Raw genomic sequence first — 20,071 nt, forward strand, 5'->3', positions numbered from 1 at the left:
ATAGAAATTGCTACAAATGTGTAAGGGTGTTATTTCATCAGTCCGATCTCATGACAAGTAACTGTCAGTCTCTTGATATCTTTAAAACGAACATGACACATGAGCCGTGTAGTCAATAATTCTAGTAATTGAGTAGGCTATAATACTGGATGTCGAAAAGCATTACAGTATCTTTTGTCTTTTCTAGTCGATTCCCCGCGCGTGCGCAATTTGTAATCGCGCTATAACGGAAATAGAAGCCGTTCAGTCTTCCGGGACAGACTTTCTCAGATACGAAAATGGCGAAGATCGCCAAAACACACGAAGGTAAGACGATATTACTGGAAATGCGCGTTTAATGTGATTTTATGTAACACATAGGCATATACCACAATATATCTACTAAATGTGACATGGATCAGCTGTTCTACAAAGAGAAAAATTGCTGTGTTCCTGTAACCGATATGTGAATCTCAACGAGGACATGAAAAGATAATGGCGGCTCAAGCTGCGTCGCAACAAACGCATTTAGCTAGCTAATGCTAACTAGTGAAGATATGAAGATGTTTCGGATTGTAAAGCGGAAAGAAGTCTGAATGCAGTGTTTCATATAATACACAGAATGTTAATCAAAGTTACAGCTTGCGTTTCGACAGAAATACTTATATATACAAATAAGTTGACCATTTTATATTTCTGAGACGTAGACGTACGAAATGGCTAGTTAGCGAACCTTGCAAAACGCCACGAAATGGATGCCGTTGCCACGTTGCTAGCCTTTGTTTAACGGAGATTAATAATGTTTCGCGATGTACTCATCGTTTTCGTTTTGTGGAATCCATTTACACTCGGATACGACAAAAGAGTCACTATGATTTTCAGCATTAATAAGCAAGATACCTTGCTAGGTAGCTAATCGCGGCCTCTTCGCTTATGACTTTGCTAGCCGTTTAAGTGGATCTGCAGCTGATTAGCGTTAGGCTTTCCGTTAACATTCACGTTTGTTTGCAAGCTAGCGGAAAACAAATGTTACACGCTCACTATACTAGCTACCGGGTAACATTATACCAGGACGTTCCATTTCTGTTTTCTAGATCTAGGCCACGGTATTGGTCCGTGTTGACATTTGACTAGTTAAGTTCCATTTTGAATGGGAGTAGATGTAACGTAGTCCGTTGTTATTTTAAGAATATTGCGTTACTTTAATATTGAATTCAAGTAGTTAATTCAGAGTACCCCATACTTAAATCACAAACAGTTTCATGAAAATTATGTTCTTAAGCTAGACATGACATTGTTTGCAAACCAAATTTGACACAACGATACTAAGAGTGAAATTGATATAGTCGAGCAATTCTACAAAGCATCTCACAGAAGTTCACTCTGCATTTTTACCCCCTCCCCACTTCTTGTGACCTGTCCCCCTTGACCTTTTCCTCGCTCCCTGCCCGGTGTTGTGCTCCAGACATCGAGGCTCAGATCCTGGAGATCCAGGGGATGAAGGCCGCCCTGCTGGAGGAAGGGGAGCAGGGCGTGGGCCTGGATTCCACCGGCTACTACGACCAGGAGATCTACGGCGGCAGCGACAGCCGCTTCGCCGGCTACGTCACCTCCATCGCCGCGAACGAGCAAGAGGATGTAAGCTCCCCTACCAAGACCCCCCTCTTTCCCTTTCCCCCCTTGTGTGGCTCAGCACAGCTGGAGTCGGCTTGAGACGGGCTTCTGAAAGGAGACCCGACCGAGCTGGCTTCCTGTGTGAAGCCCCCCCCCCCAGCGTTTGTTTCTCGTGTATGAGCTGTGAGAGCCGGGCTATGCCGGGCTTGACCAGACTCGGCCTCTCTCTCTCTCCTAGGACGACGAGGAAGACTCCTCCACCAGTCTGCTGGGGCAGAAGAAAGCGGGGTATCATGGTCCGGTGGCGATGCTTAACGCCGTTCCGCAGTCAGATGAGCAGGTGAGCGATGCCTCCTCCTCCTCCTCCTCCTGCCTTGCACCGGCTCTCCTGCGAGTCCGTCTCTCATCTGTCCGCTGTGTTGGAAGTGGAGGCGTTAGCCGTGTCTGAATCGGCTTACTTGCCTACTATTGAGTATACGAGTTGCATACAGCTAGTGTACTCAATAGTAGGCCAGTAAGCTGATTTAGACACTGCTGCTGAAGTCCAGTTCCGGGTTTGTTAGTTGCCAGATTAGCTGGCGCTGACATACTGCATTGGCGCTTAGCACCTAAATATTTACGACATTCAGCTTTCTCTACTGGTTTTTCATTAAGAGAAGAAAATTTGACACTAAGTTCCCCAACTATATATCCCCCCCCCCCCCCAATACACTCCCTTTTTTCCCCAATTTGGGATGCCCTGTCACACTCTTCACACTTGTATGGGGGTATTATTGTCTCAAAAATAAATAAATGTAGATGATCCACAAATAAATTCAGCTGGTTCACATTTGTGCATCGCCTTGCCTGCTTGCATTTATTTTTGGATTTTTGAGACTGTTCATACAGATGAGCCACCCAGCAGCCCTGCGGACGATGGTGATCTCTCGTTTTGCTCCCTAACCGCTCCGTTCTCCCCCCCCCCCCCCCCATCGCAGTACGACCCCTTCGCCGAGCACCGGCCGCAGAAGATCGCCGACCGCGAGGATGAGTACAAAGGCCGGCGCCGCGTCCTGATCATCTCTCCAGAGCGGCTTGACCCTTTCGCAGACGGTAAATTCCACCCCCCCCGCCCGTCCCGCCTCTCCTCCCACCCCTCTCCCCATTGCCTCTCCTTTCATGCTGCTCCTTCAACCTGGGGCTGTACCCCACTGGTCCCGCCCCCCCCTTCGGCACTTAACCCTTCGATCGCCACCCTGCAGCTCGCACCCCACGCAAGAACGTTCCGTGCTCGTCCTGTCCGGCAGATCGCTGTTTTTGGTTTGGCTGTTACGCAAGTTTCCCGTTTACCATACAGTGACGGAAAATTCCTCTCCAGCTTACTTTTCCCAAGAGCAGCTCGATGCCTTTTCAGACAGTTGAGAGATATCCAACAATTTTCTCTTGAAAGTTAATGCAATTCAGCTCCTAAAATTCAGTGTTTGGCTTCCACTGGCTGGATTATTGTGAGGACGACACTCGATGTAATAATACTACAGAGCGCGGGTTGCAGTCTGCCGTGTGTGTATCGAAGGGTTAAGGGACACGTGGAAAGTTATTCTGGTGTTCCTGGGGGGGAGGGTTAAAAACTGTTTAGAGGTTGTAAGTATTAAAGGCATTCAGACCACAGTGGGTTGTGTGGCGTGTTGAGCATGTGTCTGCAGTCAACTTTGGGGAATAATTTACCCACCCTTCCAGTGCGCTTGTACCCGATTCGGGCCACTGAGGGGGGGAATTGGCAGCACCTCACCCCCCCCCCTCCCCATACGTACCACGAGTCGTGAGAAATATGCCGACCGTGTCAAGCTCTCGGCCCCCAAGTCACCCAGTGTCCCACGATGGCTGATCCTACGTCAGCCTGGCTCGTCTCAAACGATGGCTTTCCCAGAATTCGAATGCGGGACATCCATAAATTGAGCAATGTGCACTCTCCCCACACACAAAGTCCCTTGGATGTCCTTGAGCACTATGTCATTGTAGGGGAGTGTGGTGAATTCCTCCCCGTTGGCTCCAGACATGTGGAAAATGGAATGGGAGGGGGGGTAGGGGGTGGGGGGGGGGTTTGTAGAGAATGGAATGGGTGGGGAGGGAGTTTTGTAGAGGGGTTGGTGGTGCTATGGGAGACATGTTATCTAGCGCAGGCAGTGCAGGAAGTCACACCGGTGTCCTCAGTGCATACAAATCAGAACACAGGAACATACCAGCTCTCAGCACGTGTGCATCAGACATGTATGATTTTCCACCTGTAAAACCCAAGTTTGTGTCTCCGGACGGTAGTCGCCATTTTGGCTCCACGGTCGCACGTAATGGATACGAAGCCCAGCTTCGGTCTGTGCGAGTGGCGGTGCTCTCCCTCCTGCTGTACCCCTCTGTACTGAACCCTGCTGGACTTGGGAGGGCCTGAGCCCGCCGCGGGGTTTTCGGAATTAACCCTCGGCCAATCGCCGTGCTCGGAGGCACAGGTCCAGCCGGGACCACAGAGGAAGAAGTCAGTCCTCCGGCGGCTGCCTTTGAGGCGTGGCGCTCAGGAGCCGTGCTAGTCGGCCGACTCGCTGAATAATGCACTGAATTCCCGGTCGGGGACCCGAGCCAAGCAGCGATATTTTGGCAGATTGCTGTCCACAGCATGAGTGGGTGGGGGAGGGTGCGTCAGACCTGTTTTCATCAGCTCCTTTTTTTAGAGGGAAATCTGGCACCCGGTCTAAGCTGCTGTTGCGTAGTTCAGTTGCATAAGTCGCACTGAATAGCATATTAAAAGGAGGTGGGGTGTTCAGCATCCAGTGATGACTTTGGCTCCGCCGTGACCTGCAGTTTGATGTCGAAACAGGCCCTGACATTGTTATGTAGCAAACAGACACACGGAGTAGAAGTAACACGCACTCCTTTTACTGCTTGTGTAGTGCCTAGGAGACTGCCGTGAGCTGGACAGGGATCTTTATTGTGATGTCACAGGACAACGTGAGACAGTTATGTGGACTGGACAGGTGTCTTCATTGTGATGTCACAGGACAGTGTGAGACAGTGATGTAGGGTGCCTGTCAGCAGGGGGTGCTGAAAGACAGACTAAACCTGATTACCCCCGAGTAGGACACGCATTCATTGATAGACACCTCTGTGATTTTAGATGCACTGAAAGCAGTGCCTTCAAACCCTTTACCTGCCCAAAGATCATCCTTACTTGTGTTGCAATACTGCTTTTCAGCTTTCAAAAGAGAACTAGTTCCCTCGGATTTCTTTTGTGCGGGTGCATTAGCGTTCGCCTGGCCTCTGAAATGCATCACATCTCATAGGTTATGGTCAGAGTTGGCGGTGTTGCAGCACAGCACGTGTCCGTACCCTCTGCACTTGATATTAGGACAAGGATTTCAGAGACAGTGTTCGAACGAAGGAACGGAGATGCAGTTTGTGCGTGACTTGCATAGCCTCCTGATTCTGTTGTTGGAGCCGCTCAGGAGAAAGCAGTCTGGTGTACAGGTAGCGTAGTGTGTTTGAGCGCACAGCTTAACTCTCTACTCACACAGTTTACGTCATGGTTGCCTTTCAGGCCTTGTTATGAGTAACCATGGAAACTCGGTATATCCGTCATACCCTTGCGGGAGCTCCCTCCCCCACAAGTCCCTGTTCACCCAATCCCGTGAGGTTTTTCACCAGTCAGTCAGAATAAACAAAGCAACTAGGCCACATTCAGTCTGGTTAGGTCTACATAAAGCCTGCATGTAGTGAAACCAAGGTTACACACCTGTATTTTTATTATTTTTTATTTTTTTCAGGCAAAATTGTTGTGCAAGTATGTATTTCCATTTTATGTGCGCATAGAATGGAAATATATGATATCAAATCTTGTGTGCCACGATTCCTCAGGCCCATACTAACTGTCCTTAATTTCTCTCCTACAGCAGTACTGCTTTGCCAGTCCTGGCTGCGATCTCTTATGAGCAGCAGCTCGTCCTGTGTAGGTTATGGTCAACGCAGTCTGAAGCGTGCGTTTCAGTGTTCTGTCAGGGCCCCTCTGCCCAGGCGCAGAGGGCGTGGTCAGGGGCCTCTGGTTACCTCCTTAGCAACAGCTAAACTCCGCCCACCCTCCCTCCTGGGTTCAGAGTTCAAGGAGCAGTGCAGCAAAAGAACTGACTTTTTCTTGTAGTAATTTGCAAACCTGCAAACTTTTTTTTGTCTCATAGTTAATTTTACAAATAAAACTTATACACTTTTTTTCAAGAATTAGAGAAATTGGAGTCTCATATCAGAGCTGTTTTTAGAAAAATCAGGCCGATCAGGACCTCATTTCTATTACTGACCTCCATGACGGTCGGCATTGTGCCGTATGACCCAAGTTATGTTACTTACGCCCCCTATACAGTGCCACAGAAACCTTATAATAAAGTGGCACTTTGCTGTTCCTGGCGTGCAGCATTTTAAATGTTAAGCCCAAAGTTAAATGAATGTTCAAAATTCCAAATTCACTGCACCCAAGACCCCTTCACTGTCAGACAGGACCACTCTGTTTATCCCCGAAAGTCTGTCATACGGGACGTCCCGGTGCTTAGCCATCATACACCTCCCACATCGTAGGTTTTTGTGAAGGAGGTCATGCACTTAGCCCTGTTCCCACCTAGCGAGATCCCCTATAATGAGACATTTTAAGACTAGCTTTAAATTTAAAGACTCCCGTCTGTTAGTTATATTTTGAAATTTGGTCCCCTTGTAGTTAAGCAATATAACACCTGATCAGAGGCAAACTTCAATTTTTAAAGACTCCCGTCTGTTTAGCTCTTATAGTTAGAAATTTGGACATTTACATAAAAAAAAACAACTACTTTCTAGCAGTGGTTTGAATTCAAGGAGGATTTATTCCATGCCCCGATGAGTAAGTTGAGAGAAAGCAGGTGGTATGCTTTGTGTGTGAGTTCCAACCCTTTCCAAAGTGTTACTAATGGCAAAGAGATAATTTTCTAGGCTTCTTTTCTGCCGGTTGAAGCCTGACTGCAGAAGGACCCTGGCACTGAAAGTGTACGTATTCTGGAGAGAATCAGCCCAGGACCCCTGGACAGTGACGGCCATTCCCTCTCCTTACCTCCTTATCAGCCTCTGCCTATCACTAATTTGCCTGTTAGCTTTAGCCATGTCAGATATGCATTAAAAAGTGGATTTTGTTTTTTGGTTTGGTTTCTTTTTTTCTTTTTCTTTCCTAATTGCACCCTACGGGCTGCCCTGTGATTTTTACCGTAAGAGAGGAGAGAATGGAGCAGTAGAGTCTGTAATGGCAGCGAGAGTTGAGCGATGTTGGATAGCGTCAGGGCTAGCTGGCTGTATTGTGAGTGCTCTTGCTTGCTGTGTATTCTGACGCCGGGTTTCGCGGGGGTCCTGCTTGCCTGACTGTCCCGTGTCTTGTTGGTGCTCTCTCTCTCGCGCAGGGGGCAAAACGCCGGACCCTAAGCAGCCGGCCCGGACGTACATGGATGTGATGAGGGAGCAGCACCTCACCAAAGAGGAGGTAATTTGTGATCATCACCGCTGATGGAACTGGCTGCCTCCATGGGCCCATGGCAGTCTAGCTGTGTGTGTGAGAGTGCATGTGTGAGTGTGTGTGCGGGCACGCGTGTGTGAGTGCACGTGTGGTTGTGTGTGTGTGTGTGAGTGCACGTGAGTGCGTGTGTATGTGAGTGATCTTGCCATTGTTAATTTATTTCCCTCATTTCAAACTCTGAGCCGCTAATAGACTCCCAGGTCACAGGCAGGCTATGTGCGGCATGCGCTCGCGAACGTGTGCCCTGCCTCCACCTCCCACTCACCTCTGTGCCCCCCCCTCGCCCCCCCTTGCAGAAAGAGATCCGGCAGCAGCTGGCGGAGAAGGCCAAAGCGGGGGAGCTGAAGGTGGTGAACGGCTCCGCTGCCTCCCAGGCGGCCGCCGCCGCCGCAGCCGCCAAGCGCAAGCGCCGCTGGGACCAGACCGCCGACCAGACGCCCACCAGCGGCACGCCCAGCAGCGGCACGCCCAAGAAGGTCTCCAGCTGGGACCAGGCCGACGCCAGCGTCGAGGTGAGGGCCTATCGCCAGTGCCGGAGCGCTCTCGGGGGCGGGGATATGCTAATTAGCCCCCAAATTACCCTTTTAGTGCCGCTGATGGTAGATTTTTTATTTTTTCGTTCACTTGGTGTGTCTCAGGTCTAAATCAGTTCCTGATTAGCTGGATTTCATAGTTCTTGTCCTAAGAAGTCTACTCCTCATTTGATTGTTGCATGATAGGTGAATGGTGTTTTGGAGCATAGTCTTTTCTTTAAAATAGGGGAATATAGTGTTTGTAGTGAGACTCTGATGGATGTCACTGATAGTGGTGGTTTTCCCGCTCACCCTGTGTTGTCCCCGCCCCCCTAGACCCCAGGCCACACCCCAGGCCACACCCCCTCCAACAGTCGCTGGGACGAGACGCCCGGGCGGGCCAAGGGCAGCGAGACGCCGGGGGCCACGCCCAGCACGCGCATGTGGGAGCCGACGCCCAGCCACACGCCCGCGGGCGCCGCCACCCCGGGCCGCGGGGACACGCCCGGCCACGCCACGCCCGGCCACGGGGGAGCCACCTCCAGCGTGCGCAAGAACCGCTGGGACGAGACGCCCAAGACGGAGCGAGGTGAGGCACCTCGCCGTGAGGTCACGCAGCCGGGCGTTACCGCGGCAACGTTAACGGCTGCACAGACCCGCCTGTCTGCGTTCGCTTCCCTGCGGGTTCTGTTTTCATCCACGCTGTGATTAGAATGAAGGTGTTAATCCCATTCAGCTGTAGCAGCTTACTGTTCTGACAGGCGTCAGTGACGTCACGTTCTTATCTGAACATTCCAATGCTGATGTCACAATCACTACTGATGACTGAAAGCAGAGTTCTGGAACACTGACTGTTGAAGAAAACATTCCAAAAAGCTGACTCTTCAGTGAATTGTATGTTAGACCATGATTCATTCCTAACCGTAATTCTTCATAGGAAATTAATTTCTCATAATAGCCGTTCCTTTATGATTTGTTTCTCTGTTGAAATACAAACTTTAAATTTCTTATTATAGCAATTTATTTGTTTCACATTTGATTGAAGTAATTTGTCAAGTCATTAATTTAATGTTTTACAGTTGAAGTTCAGTTGAGTCATAAGTCATATCCATTGTATTGTGTAAGCCATTGACTGGGCAGAATGGAACCATCTACATTAGCACTCAGTTTGGCAGGATCTAAAGCTCTAACCTGCCCCCCTCCACCTCTCGCCCCCCCTCAGAGACCCCGGGGCACGGCAGCGGCTGGGCTGAGACGCCCCGCACAGACAGGGGGGACGAGTCCGTGGGGGAGACCCCCACCCCCGGGGCCAGCAAGCGCAAGTCCCGCTGGGACGAGACCCCGGCCAGTCAGATGGGCTCGTCCACCCCCCTGCTCACCCCGGGGAAGACCCCCATCGGCACCCCCGCCATGAACATGGCCACGCCCACCCCAGGTAAGGATGGCGCTGCTCGCACAAAAAAGTGATGTGATGCTGGTTCTCATTCTTCCCCCCTAATCAGGACTGATTTAAACCTGGGACACCAGGTGAGTCTAATCCCTGGCCAATCAGTGGCTTTAATAAGTCTGTTCACTCGGGTAGAAATGAAAACCAGCAGAGCTACTGGCCTCAAGGGCCTGATTTGAGTATTACCGAGGCTAGGCTAGGCCCTTTAGGGGCCCCTCGAAGGCTAGGCTAGGCCCTTTAGGGGCCCCTCGAAGGCTAGGCTAGGCCCTTTAGGGGCCCCTCGAAGGCTAGGCTAGGCCCTTTAGGGGCCCCTCGAAGGCTAGGCTAGGCCCTTTAGGGGCCCCTCGAAGGCTAGGCTAGGCCCTTTAGGGGCCCCTCGAAGGCTAGGCTAGGCCCTTGAGGGGCCCCTCCTTGGCTGGAACAGGCCCCGCTCACGACCGTCTCTCGCCGTCCCCGCAGGTCACCTGATGAGCATGACGCCCGAGCAGCTGCAGGCCTGGCGCTGGGAGCGGGAAATCGACGAGCGGAACCGCCCGCTGACCGACGAGGAGCTGGACGCCATGTTCCCCGAGGGCTACAAGGTGCGGCTACCGTGACCGCGCTCTTTACCGCGCGTTTTAACCGAGCCGCTTTAACCGCCTCCACTAAACGCTGACCCCTCTCTCCCTCCCTCCCTCCTCCCCCAGGTGCTGCCCCCGCCCGCGGGATACGTGCCCATCCGCACCCCCGCCCGCAAGCTGACCGCCACCCCCACGCCCATCGGGGGCATGACCGGGTTCCACATGCAGACGGAGGACCGCACCATGAAGACCGTGAACGACCAGCCGTCCGGGAACCTGCCCTTCCTCAAGCCCGACGACATCCAGTACTTCGACAAGCTGCTGGTGAGGGGAGCTCGCGTCTGATTGGTCGCTCCCGTGTGCGTGGGAAACACAGCCTGGGTTTAGTTCCACTTAAATTCAGGGAATTTGAGGATTTAATTAACGTAAAATAATGACGAGAACAGGCCATTCATTGCCAACATTGCTCGCCATTTTTCTGACTAAATTAGTGCTCGGATAACCTACAGACATCTAACACCGTATCAAGCCTGGTCTTGAAAATCCCCAGAGTTTCTGTCTCTACTACGTGACCTGGCAGGCTAATTCACACATTGACTACTGAATTCAGTTTTTGAATTGATTAATGACCCTGACGTTTCTATGGAGATTTTTCAAATAATAGCTTAGACTTTGAACTTTTCGAGTTTTTGAAATGAGGTCTGAACAAGTACTGACAAGAGTACGTTTTCAAATTAAACCTGAACTGTGAATGAACATGCAAAACAAAAAGCAAAATAGTTTCACCTTTTGAGCTGCTTTTTCTCCTGCATTTGCCAGACATGCAAGGGTAGTGTAATTGGGGTTGTGCTGCAGCTGGTCTGACTGGGCTGTGCTGCAGCTGGTCTGACTGGGCTGTGCTGCAGCTGGTCTGACTGGGCTGTGCTGCAGCTGGTCTGACTGGGCTGTGCTGCAGCTGGTCTGACTGGGCTGTGCTGCCGGGGTTCTGACTGGGCTGTGCTGCAGCTGGTCTGACTGGGCTGTGCTGCGGGGGTTCTGACTGGGCTGTGCTGCAGCTGGTCTGACTGTACGGCTGTGCTGCAGCTGGTCTGACTGGGCTGTGCTGTAGCTGGTCTGACTGGGCTGTGCTGTATCTGGTCTGACTGGGCTGTGCTGCAGCTGGTCTGACTGGGCTGTGCTGTAGCTGGTCTGACTGGGCTGTGCTGCCGGGGTTCTGACTGGGCTGTGCTGCAGCTGGTCTGACTGGGCTGTGCTGCAGCTGGTCTGACTGTACGGCTGTGCTGCCGGGGTTCTGACTGGGTTGTGCTGCCGGGGTTCTGACTGGGCTGTGCTGCAGCTGGTCTGACTGGGCTGTGCTGCAGCTGGTCTGTGCTGCAGCTGGTCTGACTGGGCTGTGCTGCCGTGGTTCTGACCGGGTTGTGCTGTTTTCAGGTGGAGGTGGACGAGTCCACTCTGAGCCCAGAGGAACAGAAGGAGCGCAAGATCATGAAACTGCTGCTGAAGATCAAGAACGGCACGCCCCCCATGAGGAAGGTGAGCTGCCACGCCCCCTTACTGCACCCCCATCCCTGCCCTAAAGCCCCTAACCCCCCATCCCTGCCCTAAAGCCCCTCCCTCCCCCCACCACACCCCCATCCCTGCCCTAAAGCCCCTCCCTCCGCAATGTGATTATTGGTCTATACTATTCCTCAGTCCCCTTGGCAGGCTTAACCTCTCTACCTCTCCTCCTTTCTCTCTCTCTCCCCCTCCCCAGGCTGCTCTGCGTCAGATCACAGATAAAGCCCGTGAGTTTGGGGCAGGTCCCCTCTTCAACCAGATCCTGCCCCTGCTCATGTCCCCCACGCTGGAGGACCAGGAGCGCCATCTGCTGGTCAAAGTCATCGACCGCATCCTCTACAAGCTGGACGACCTGGTCCGACCCTACGTGCACAAGGTGGGCCTTTCTCCCTGACAGACAGCATGTTGAAGTGACTTAATTTGGTGTGTGGTTTGGTGGATGAAGGCTAAGTGCGTTTGCGTGGTGTTTGGTGCGTGTGTGCCTGTCTGTGTGTGTGCATGGTGTGTGGTGCCCGTCTGTGTGTTTCTGTTGTGCGTGCATCTGTGTGTGTGTGTGTATCTAACCGCTGGTTTGTTGCGGGCTCTTGCAGATCCTGGTGGTGATCGAGCCCTTGCTGATTGATGAGGATTACTACGCCAGAGTGGAGGGCAGGGAGATCATCTCTAACCTGGCCAAGGTAAGCTGTCACTTCCCCACCGCTGTTTATCCCTCACCTCCATATACATAAACCCAGAAGTGGAGTTTTCCATTTCTGCAGGATGCGTTTGGCTGGAATGGGAATTGAAGCCTTTTTTGCTCTGATACTCCAGTCATATTGTACTTTGCCTATGCGCAATACGTTCTGTAGTCAACCTAAAAATAACATGTTGGTAAACCAGGACCCCCTGCCTGTGTGGGTTTCCTCCGGGTACTCCGGTTTCCTCCCGCAGTCCAAAGACACGCAGAGTCTAAATTACCCACTGGTATGAGTGTGTGAGTGAGTGAATGGTGTGTGTCCCCTGTGATTGATTGATGACCTGTCCAGGATGTATTCCTGCCTCTCACGCAGTGCATGCTGGGATAGGCCCAACCCCCCCCCCCACCCCCCACCCCTGAACCTGACCTAGGTATAAGTGGGTTAGATGATGGAAGGATAGTAAACCAGGACGAGTGTGTGAGTGAAGAGATTGTATGAGAGCGTATTTGCCGTGGCTGTGGGATTGTGGGTAATTCCTTTCCCCTGGCCCCTCCCCCTCGCAGGCTGCCGGCCTGGCCACCATGATCTCCACCATGAGGCCCGACATCGACAACATGGACGAGTACGTGAGGAACACCACGGCCCGCGCCTTCGCCGTGGTGGCGTCCGCGCTGGGCATCCCCTCGCTGCTGCCCTTCCTCAAGGCCGTCTGCAAGAGCAAGAAGTCCTGGCAGGCGCGCCACACCGGCATCAAGATCGTGCAGCAGATCGCCATCCTCATGGGCTGCGCCATCCTGCCCCACCTGCGCAGCCTGGTGGAGATCATCGAGCACGGTCAGCGCCCTGCCCGACGCGCTCGCGCCGTTTAAACGCACTGAGCTGTTCCCCTGTCCTCTCCCTTCCCTAGAATCGTTTCTATTTTGTGTTTTTTAGTCCTGGGTCGCAGTCGCCTGTTCAGTGACACAATGTGTGACTTGGTCTTTGATAAATGATTCATGGAAAGAGTTAGTGAATTCCTCGTTTTATCTTACTTCAGTATTTCTGTGATGGTAAATTTATAATGGCAGGTGCTGTAGGAATGGGCTGGTTTGTTAGCGGGTGTAGCTTTGGGCTGGCCTGGTTAGTTAGCGGGTGTAGCATTGCGCTGGGCTGGTTAGTTAGCGGACGTAGCATTGGGCTGGGTTGGTTGGTTAGCGGGTATAGTGTTGCGCTAGGCTGGGTTGGTTGGTTAGCAGGTATAGCGTTGCTCTGTGCTGGTTAGTTAGCAGGTATAGTGTTGCTCTGTGCTGGTTAGTTAGCAGGTATAGCGTTGCTCTGTGCTGGTTAGTTAGCGGGTATAGCGTTGCTCTGTGCTGGTTAGTTAGCGGGTGTAGCGTTGCTCTGTGCTGGTTAGTTAGCGGGTATAGCGTTGCTCTGTGCTGACCCCACTCTCCTCTCTCACCCCCAGGTCTGGTGGACGAGCAGCAGAAGGTGCGCACCATCAGTGCCCTGGCCATCGCTGCCCTGGCTGAGGCGGCCACGCCCTACGGTATCGAGTCCTTCGACTCCGTGCTCAAGCCCCTGTGGAAGGGCATCCGGCAGCACAGGGGAAAGGTCAGCAGCAGGACCCCTTTAACCCTAAACACACACACGCAACCACATACTCACCCTCTCTCACATACGTGCACACATGCGCACACACACCCCTCAGACTCTCACTAATCTGTTTTTCCCCCCACAGGGTCTGGCAGCCTTCCTGAAGGCCATTGGCTACCTGATCCCCCTGATGGACGCTGAATACGCCAATTACTACACCAGGGAGGTGATGCTGATCCTCATCCGAGAGTTCCAGTCTCCTGATGAGGAGATGAAGAAGATCGTGCTCAAGGTGAGGGCTGGGGAAGGGCTGCTTTCCTCTCTCGTCTTTCTTAGTCTGTTCATCTCTTCACCCTAACCCTAACCACACAGGTTCCTTATTCCCGGTCCCAAGTATGGAAGTGAAGCGGTTTAATCTACACTGATCTGCTCTAACATCCCTGGGTAGTTAGTAATTTGGCAGTTATTGCCTGGCGCAGTACTAGGTGTGACCACACTCGACAACAATAGCTGTCAGCTCCATCTTTCCTCTCCGCTGGAGTCCACCCTCCTCTATAATGGTTTCGGGGGGCTTATTGCGGATTGTGCTTGGGTGCTTGTACCCCCTCTGGTTTGGTATCTTCACTGAGAAGCTACCCGGAGGTCTCGTGACCCTTGTTTCGGTCTGTACTGACCCCCCCCCCCTCGTCCCTCCCCAGGTGGTGAAGCAGTGCTGTGGGACCGATGGTGTGGAGGCCAACTACATCAAGACCGAGATCCTGCCCCCGTTCTTCAAGCACTTCTGGCAGCACCGGATGGCTCTGGACCGTCGTAACTACAGACAGGTGAGCTGACCTTTGACCCCTGCTGTGCCGTTCGGGCTGTGGTCCGTGGGTGAGCTTCTCTGCAGAGTCCTCCAGTCAGGCTGAAGCTCCGTATGAAGCTGTTCTGTGATCACTTGCATACGTTGGTTCAGTATGTGACCACCTGCCTGAATGTTGGCTTTTAAGTCCCTCTGCACACAAACATCTTCTAATGTAAATAACCAGCATGCAATGCAAGTAAGCCAAAACAAAACCGATCAAATGCCCTGATCCAACGCAACAGAGTTGTAGTTCTGTATGAAAATTCTCACTGTGATATTTGCTTCATTCGGGGTTGGGCGCCCCCTGTAGAAGCCGTTCTGTAGCGTCCCGGTTGGGTAAAGCCACCGCTGTCGTGTGCCGGTGTAACTTCATGGCGGTACGTTCCTCGCCCCTGCAGCTGGTGGACACCACGGTGGAGCTGGCCAATAAGGTGGGGGCGGCGGAGATCATCTCGCGCATCGTGGACGACCTGAAGGACGAGGCGGAGCAGTACCGCAAGATGGTGATGGAGACCATCGAGAAGATCATGGGCAACCTGGGCGCGGCCGACATCGACCACAAGCTGGAGGAGCAGCTGATCGACGGCATCCTGTACGCCTTCCAGGAGCAGACCACAGAGGTGGGTCGGAGCGCGGGTACCGCCCGGGTAGCACAGTGGGTCAGGGTGCGGGTACGGCCCGGGTACCACCCGGGTAATTCTCTGGGTCAACGAGGTCCCGGTCCGTTTTTGGATTTCATGCCAACTTCTGGTCTTAATTATTTCGCCCTGACTTTTAAGCAAGTTAAAGACAGGTTGTTTTTGTGTCCCAGTACGAGATGTTTTTCCGTGATGCAATCCAACAGTGTTGCTTTATACAGCCAGTTAGCTCATTGAGCCAGGGTAGTTATTGCAAACAACAACCTAAAAACACACTGGCCCTCCGGGACTGGAAATTCCCCCCCCTGGCTCTTGGTGATCCCTGATTGTACCTGTGTGATTGTAATTTCTCTCTTTGTGTTCTGTAACTGGTTATTTAGATAATTACAGTTTAGTTCACTGCTCTGTTTTTAAGAGTATCAGCATTGTTATTTATCAATTTTTGAAGTGCCAAACAACACCAAAGCCTAAACATTAACTTTTTACATTACACTGGTCAGTGAAGTCACGTTGGATTTTCTGAGTGAATATTTCCCTAACGTCTGCTCTACCTCCCCCCAAACCACCCCCCCGCCCCCCCGTCCAGGACTCTGTGATGCTGAACGGTTTCGGGACGGTGGTCAACGCCCTGGGGAAGCGGGTCAAGCCCTACCTGCCGCAGATCTGCGGTACCGTCCTGTGGCGTCTCAACAACAAGTCCGCCAAAGTGCGCCAGCAGGCGGCCGACCTGATCTCGCGCACCGCCGTGGTGATGAAGACCTGCCAGGAGGTGAGCCGCCACCGCCGCTCGGTCTGACCAATCACACGCCTCGCATTCTCAGTTTCTTTATGTAGGGCAGCAGGGTGGCATCATGGGTATGACACTGCCATTGCACACCCTTGAGCCTGGGACTTAACCTGAATTTCTTCAGTGTGTATTCAGTTCTATTAAATGGGTACTGTGGAGAGAAAAAAAAATGTATTTAAATGCAAATGAAGTTGTGCAAGTCTGCTAAAAGCCTGTAATGTAACTGCTGAAAATGATGATTTTGAAGGATTAGAGTGCAGGTCGTTGGCCTCCTTTGCTACTGTATGAGGAGATGTTTTGCCCATAAAAAACACGATTTTTCCGCCTCCTTGCTGAAACGCTGCTGCTCTCTCTCGCCACCTGCAGGAGAAGCTGATGGGGCATTTGGGTGTGGTGTTGTATGAGTACCTGGGAGAGGAGTACCCTGAAGTTCTGGGGAGCATCCTTGGAGCCCTGAAGGCCATCGTCAACGTCATCGGTACGGCATTCCTCTGCTTCACACAAACCAGCATTCACCCAGACCTATCCCAGCATTCCCTCATACCAACATTCATTCAGACCTGTCCATGCCTCAGAATCCCAGGAGTCAGGAGTGCTTTCTGTCAAAAGCAGCTCTCTGATTGGCTCAGATCATTAATAGGGTGTCTGAGTCAGTAGTTCCGAAGCCCTACTTATCCATCACTGATGGTTTTCTCATGTACACACCAGTGAGGCAGCAGCAGCAGCTGATTGGTTCTGCCCCTTCTTTAGCCTGAATGCTGATTGGTCCCTGTGTGGTTTTTGCAGGCATGCACAAGATGACCCCGCCCATCAAGGACCTGCTGCCGCGTCTGACGCCCATCCTGAAGAACAGGCACGAGAAGGTGCAGGAGAACTGCATCGACCTGGTGGGCAGGATCGCCGACAGGTCAGTGAGCGGGGCCGAGAGTGTGTGGGTCCTCATACTGCGGGACAGAAGGGTGGGGTGAAGGGGTGTTAAACGTGCAGGGGGGCGGAGTACGCCGGGGTGTTAAGTCTGTCTGTTTTTCGTGCAGGGGGGCGGAGTACGTGGGGGTGTTAACTCTGTTTTTTTTCGCGCAGGGGGGCGGAGTACGTGTCGGCCCGGGAGTGGATGAGGATCTGCTTCGAGCTGCTGGAGCTGCTGAAGGCTCACAAGAAGGCCATCCGCCGAGCCACCGTCAACACCTTCGGCTACATCGCCAAGGCCATCGGGTCAGCTGCCGCTCCCTCTGCACCCGACCCACAATGCCTCACTCTCCTGAGTGCACATGCCACAATATATACAGCCGGGGTGTCCAATCTTTTCTGAAAAGCACTGGTGTGGGTGCATCACCAAGCCTTTTGTTTTGTCACTAAGCACTAAGGCACCCTGATTCTCCTTATCAAGGTTTTGACTGAAGACCATACATACTCAGTCAGTTAGTTGTAATGCTGGTCTAAAACCCACAGTGGCCCATTTCGTATAAGATTGAGCTCCCTGATATAAGTGATTGCAGTGCTTTGCAAATGTAATTCATTTTTAATTTTCCACCCTCTCCATTGCTTAATGTGATTTTAAGCAGGACATTTACCGTGATGTTAAGCGTGTTGGTGGTGTATTAACCCCCCCCCCCCCTCTCGGACAGGCCCCACGACGTGCTGGCCACGCTGCTGAACAACCTGAAGGTGCAGGAGCGGCAGAACCGCGTGTGCACCACGGTGGCCATCGCCATCGTGGCCGAGACCTGCTCGCCGTTCACCGTGCTGCCGGCGCTGATGAACGAGTACCGGGTGCCGGAGCTGAACGTGCAGAACGGCGTGCTCAAGTCCCTCTCCTTCCTGTTCGAGTACATCGGCGAGATGGGCAAGGACTACATCTACGCCGTCACGCCGCTGCTGGAGGACGCGCTCATGGACAGGTGAGCCCGCGCCTGCGCCCCCGTGCGGCAGGGTCACACGGCGGGAGATCTTAACCAGAGCGAGTAACGGGTGGAGGCCATCAGTGTTGGTCTCAGGGGTGGAGAACATCAGTGTTAGTCTCAGGTGGAGAACATCGGTGTTGGTCTCAGGGGTGGAGAACATCGGTGTTGGTCTCAGGGGTGATGAACATTGGTGTTGGTCTCAGGGGTGATGAACATTGGTGTTGGTCTCAGGGGTGAAGAACATCGGTGTTAGTCTTAGGACCCAATTTTAATCAATTAGTGTCATGTCAACCTAAGAAAACAGCAGTTTATACTGTAACTAAAAGTACTACTAGATAAATAAAATTTACACAGGTAGAACTGTAACATTATCCATAAGGAAATCCAAAGAAAGGGGAAAAGAGGTTATCTAAGGGGGGTTCAGAGTTCTGGGGAACCATGTTGGCACCCTTACCCGTCCCCCCACACACGCCCTAACCGCCCCGCTCTGCCTCCCCCCCCCTCAGGGACCTGGTGCACCGGCAGACGGCCAGCGCGGTGGTGCAGCACATGTCCCTGGGCGTGTACGGCTTCGGGTGCGAGGACTCGCTCAACCACCTGCTGAACTACGTGTGGCCCAACGTGTTCGAGACCTCGCCCCACGTCATCCAGGCCGTCATGGGGGCGCTGGAGGGGCTCCGCGTGGCCATCGGGCCCTGCCGAATGCTGCAGTACTGCCTACAGGTAACCCCCCGTCCCCCGTCCCGCCCACCGCATAGCTGGAGCAGCTCTGCTCTCATACTGGGGTTTGGATTAGTCAGCATTGTGGGTGGACTGATAAGGGATCAGCTGTGTACTTGCATACTGTCAGTTTATTTTTGTTCCTTTATTGAATATGAATGACAGTTTTATCTTTGTGGGAATATAATTTCATATTGGGTGCAATATTGGTTGAAGTGGAGTTGGGTAAAAGAGTGGGGGGTCCACATGTTTATGTTTAAGGAATGGCTGCACCACTGTGTTCATGGAGTGTGTTTAGGTTTCTTTTGGGTTTATAGGTTGCGTGCATGTGTGTGATATATATATAATTCCCCGGTGGTAATTGGATTAACTGAAGCTGTAGCAGAAAGGTGTTGTGGAGTGCTGTTTCGATGACTCGCCCCGTTCTCTGGCGCAGGGCCTGTTCCACCCGGCGCGGAAGGTGCGGGACGTGTACTGGAAGATCTACAACTCCATCTACATCGGGTCCCAGGACGCCCTGATCGCCCACTACCCCCACGTCTACAACGACGAAAAGAACCCCTTCATCCGCTACGAGCTGGAGTACTTCCTGTGAACACAAACCCCCCTCCCCGCTGTTCCCTTTCCATTCCACAGAAGCCCCGCCCACTCTTCCGCGCACACTTATTTTACTGTCCGCCTCGTCATTGGCTGCACCTTTCTCAGCTCCGCCCCCCCCCCGTTCTCTGTCCCTCCCCCCCTTTTGGACGTTACTTGTTTTTTATCGTTTAGTTGTGTGTGTGTGTCTGGTAGTGGATGACCAGTCAGCCACAGTGGCACCAAAAAAAAATGAATCATTTTTAATAAAAGAGAAAAAAAGGAAAAAAAATAAATGGAACAACATAGAGCCCGTAGGTGAATTTTTTTTCTTTTTCTCCCTTTGTGAGAAATCGCAGCAGAGCGTTAGCCGCAGTGCTAAGGAAAAGCTTCTATCAGAAGGATTCTGGGTAAACTTTAATATTAATCGTCATGGTTTCCTCGTAGTGGCACTTCAGCGCCTCTCTGCTGGGGCTTATTCTCCATTTTTGATCTTGCGAAGTGTTTCCTTACTTGACAGAATAAACACTTGTGTACAATACTTTCCTGTCCCGCTCTCATTTCCATGGGGAATTCGACCCAGAAAATGTGTTTTAAAATGGCCGATCGTGTCCCAGTCTCTTCTCTTAAGTGGGAATGTGTGGCTTATGGAGTCTGTGGCCTGTCACTCACGGAGGATTTTCATTGGTTCTCGAAAAACCTTCAAAATAGCAAAGTTTTTAAATTAAGATAAAAAAAAAAAAATGTACATTTGAGATTGCTTAAAGTGCTCGATTTTCTTTTGCTTTAGACATTTTATTAAATGCTTTTTCTGAAATATGTATATGTATATACACACACACACGTACACACTGTATCCAGTAATAAAAGTAAAATTTCATGACATCAATTTTCCAAACCATGCAGTCTCTGACAAACGGTATTCTGTGTGCCAACATAATTAATTAACCACAAAAAAGAACTTCCATGAGAAGATCATGCATTTTCCTTTTTTAATAAAGTTTTGCACAACTGGTGTTCCAACATTCCGTAGCTGACTCGAATTCCAGCTTGTCCTCTCTGGGTGAGTCGGCTTGAACCACATCATAACCTCAGGTTTGTCTTGCTGTGGGATATTTATCTCTCTTAAAAGCAAAAACCTA

The 20,071-nt window shown here is 51.8% G+C and overlaps 1 protein-coding gene across 10 annotated transcripts; it reads left to right on the forward strand.

Annotated features, from left to right (window-relative positions):
• The first annotated feature begins 152 nt into the window (after positions 1-152).
• On the forward strand, positions 153-19,470 carry sf3b1 (splicing factor 3b, subunit 1). 10 transcript variants are annotated; one of them, XM_064329596.1, is made up of 25 exons: positions 154-306; positions 1,445-1,617; positions 1,832-1,933; positions 2,571-2,685; positions 7,023-7,102; positions 7,432-7,647; positions 7,984-8,236; positions 8,870-9,082; positions 9,554-9,675; positions 9,781-9,978; positions 11,086-11,187; positions 11,408-11,587; positions 11,802-11,888; positions 12,452-12,722; positions 13,336-13,481; positions 13,609-13,755; positions 14,162-14,287; positions 14,706-14,927; positions 15,532-15,714; positions 16,099-16,210; positions 16,519-16,639; positions 16,767-16,944; positions 17,358-17,630; positions 18,140-18,356; positions 18,790-19,470. In XM_064329596.1, the coding sequence occupies exons 1-25, from the start codon at positions 279-281 to the stop codon at positions 19,122-19,124; spliced, it is 4,200 nt and encodes a 1,399-aa protein (XP_064185666.1). In that variant the 5' UTR covers positions 154-278; the 3' UTR covers positions 19,125-19,470. The 10 variants fall into 10 exon arrangements, with proteins under 10 accessions (XP_064185673.1, XP_064185672.1, XP_064185675.1 ...); XM_064329597.1 differs by having other exon boundaries at positions 16,813-16,944; positions 18,790-19,073; XM_064329600.1 differs by lacking the exons at positions 154-306; positions 1,445-1,617; positions 1,832-1,933 and adding an exon at positions 6,565-6,618 and having other exon boundaries at positions 2,623-2,685.
• The last annotated feature ends 601 nt before the right edge of the window (positions 19,471-20,071 follow it).

The sequence above is a fragment of the Anguilla rostrata genome, chromosome 3 (genome assembly GCF_018555375.3).
Source record: "Anguilla rostrata isolate EN2019 chromosome 3, ASM1855537v3, whole genome shotgun sequence".
NCBI lineage: Eukaryota > Metazoa > Chordata > Actinopteri > Anguilliformes > Anguillidae > Anguilla > Anguilla rostrata.

Excerpts from the sequence above, each read along its gene's own strand:
- sf3b1 (XM_064329596.1), top strand. The coding sequence starts at position 279 with ATGGCGAAGATCGCCAAAACACACGAAG. Across the intron at positions 9,979-11,085 it reads AGTACTTCGACAAGCTGCTG|GTGGAGGTGGACGAGTCCAC; the intron begins GTGAGGGGAGCT and ends TGCTGTTTTCAG. Across the intron at positions 11,588-11,801 it reads TCCGACCCTACGTGCACAAG|ATCCTGGTGGTGATCGAGCC; the intron begins GTGGGCCTTTCT and ends GGGCTCTTGCAG.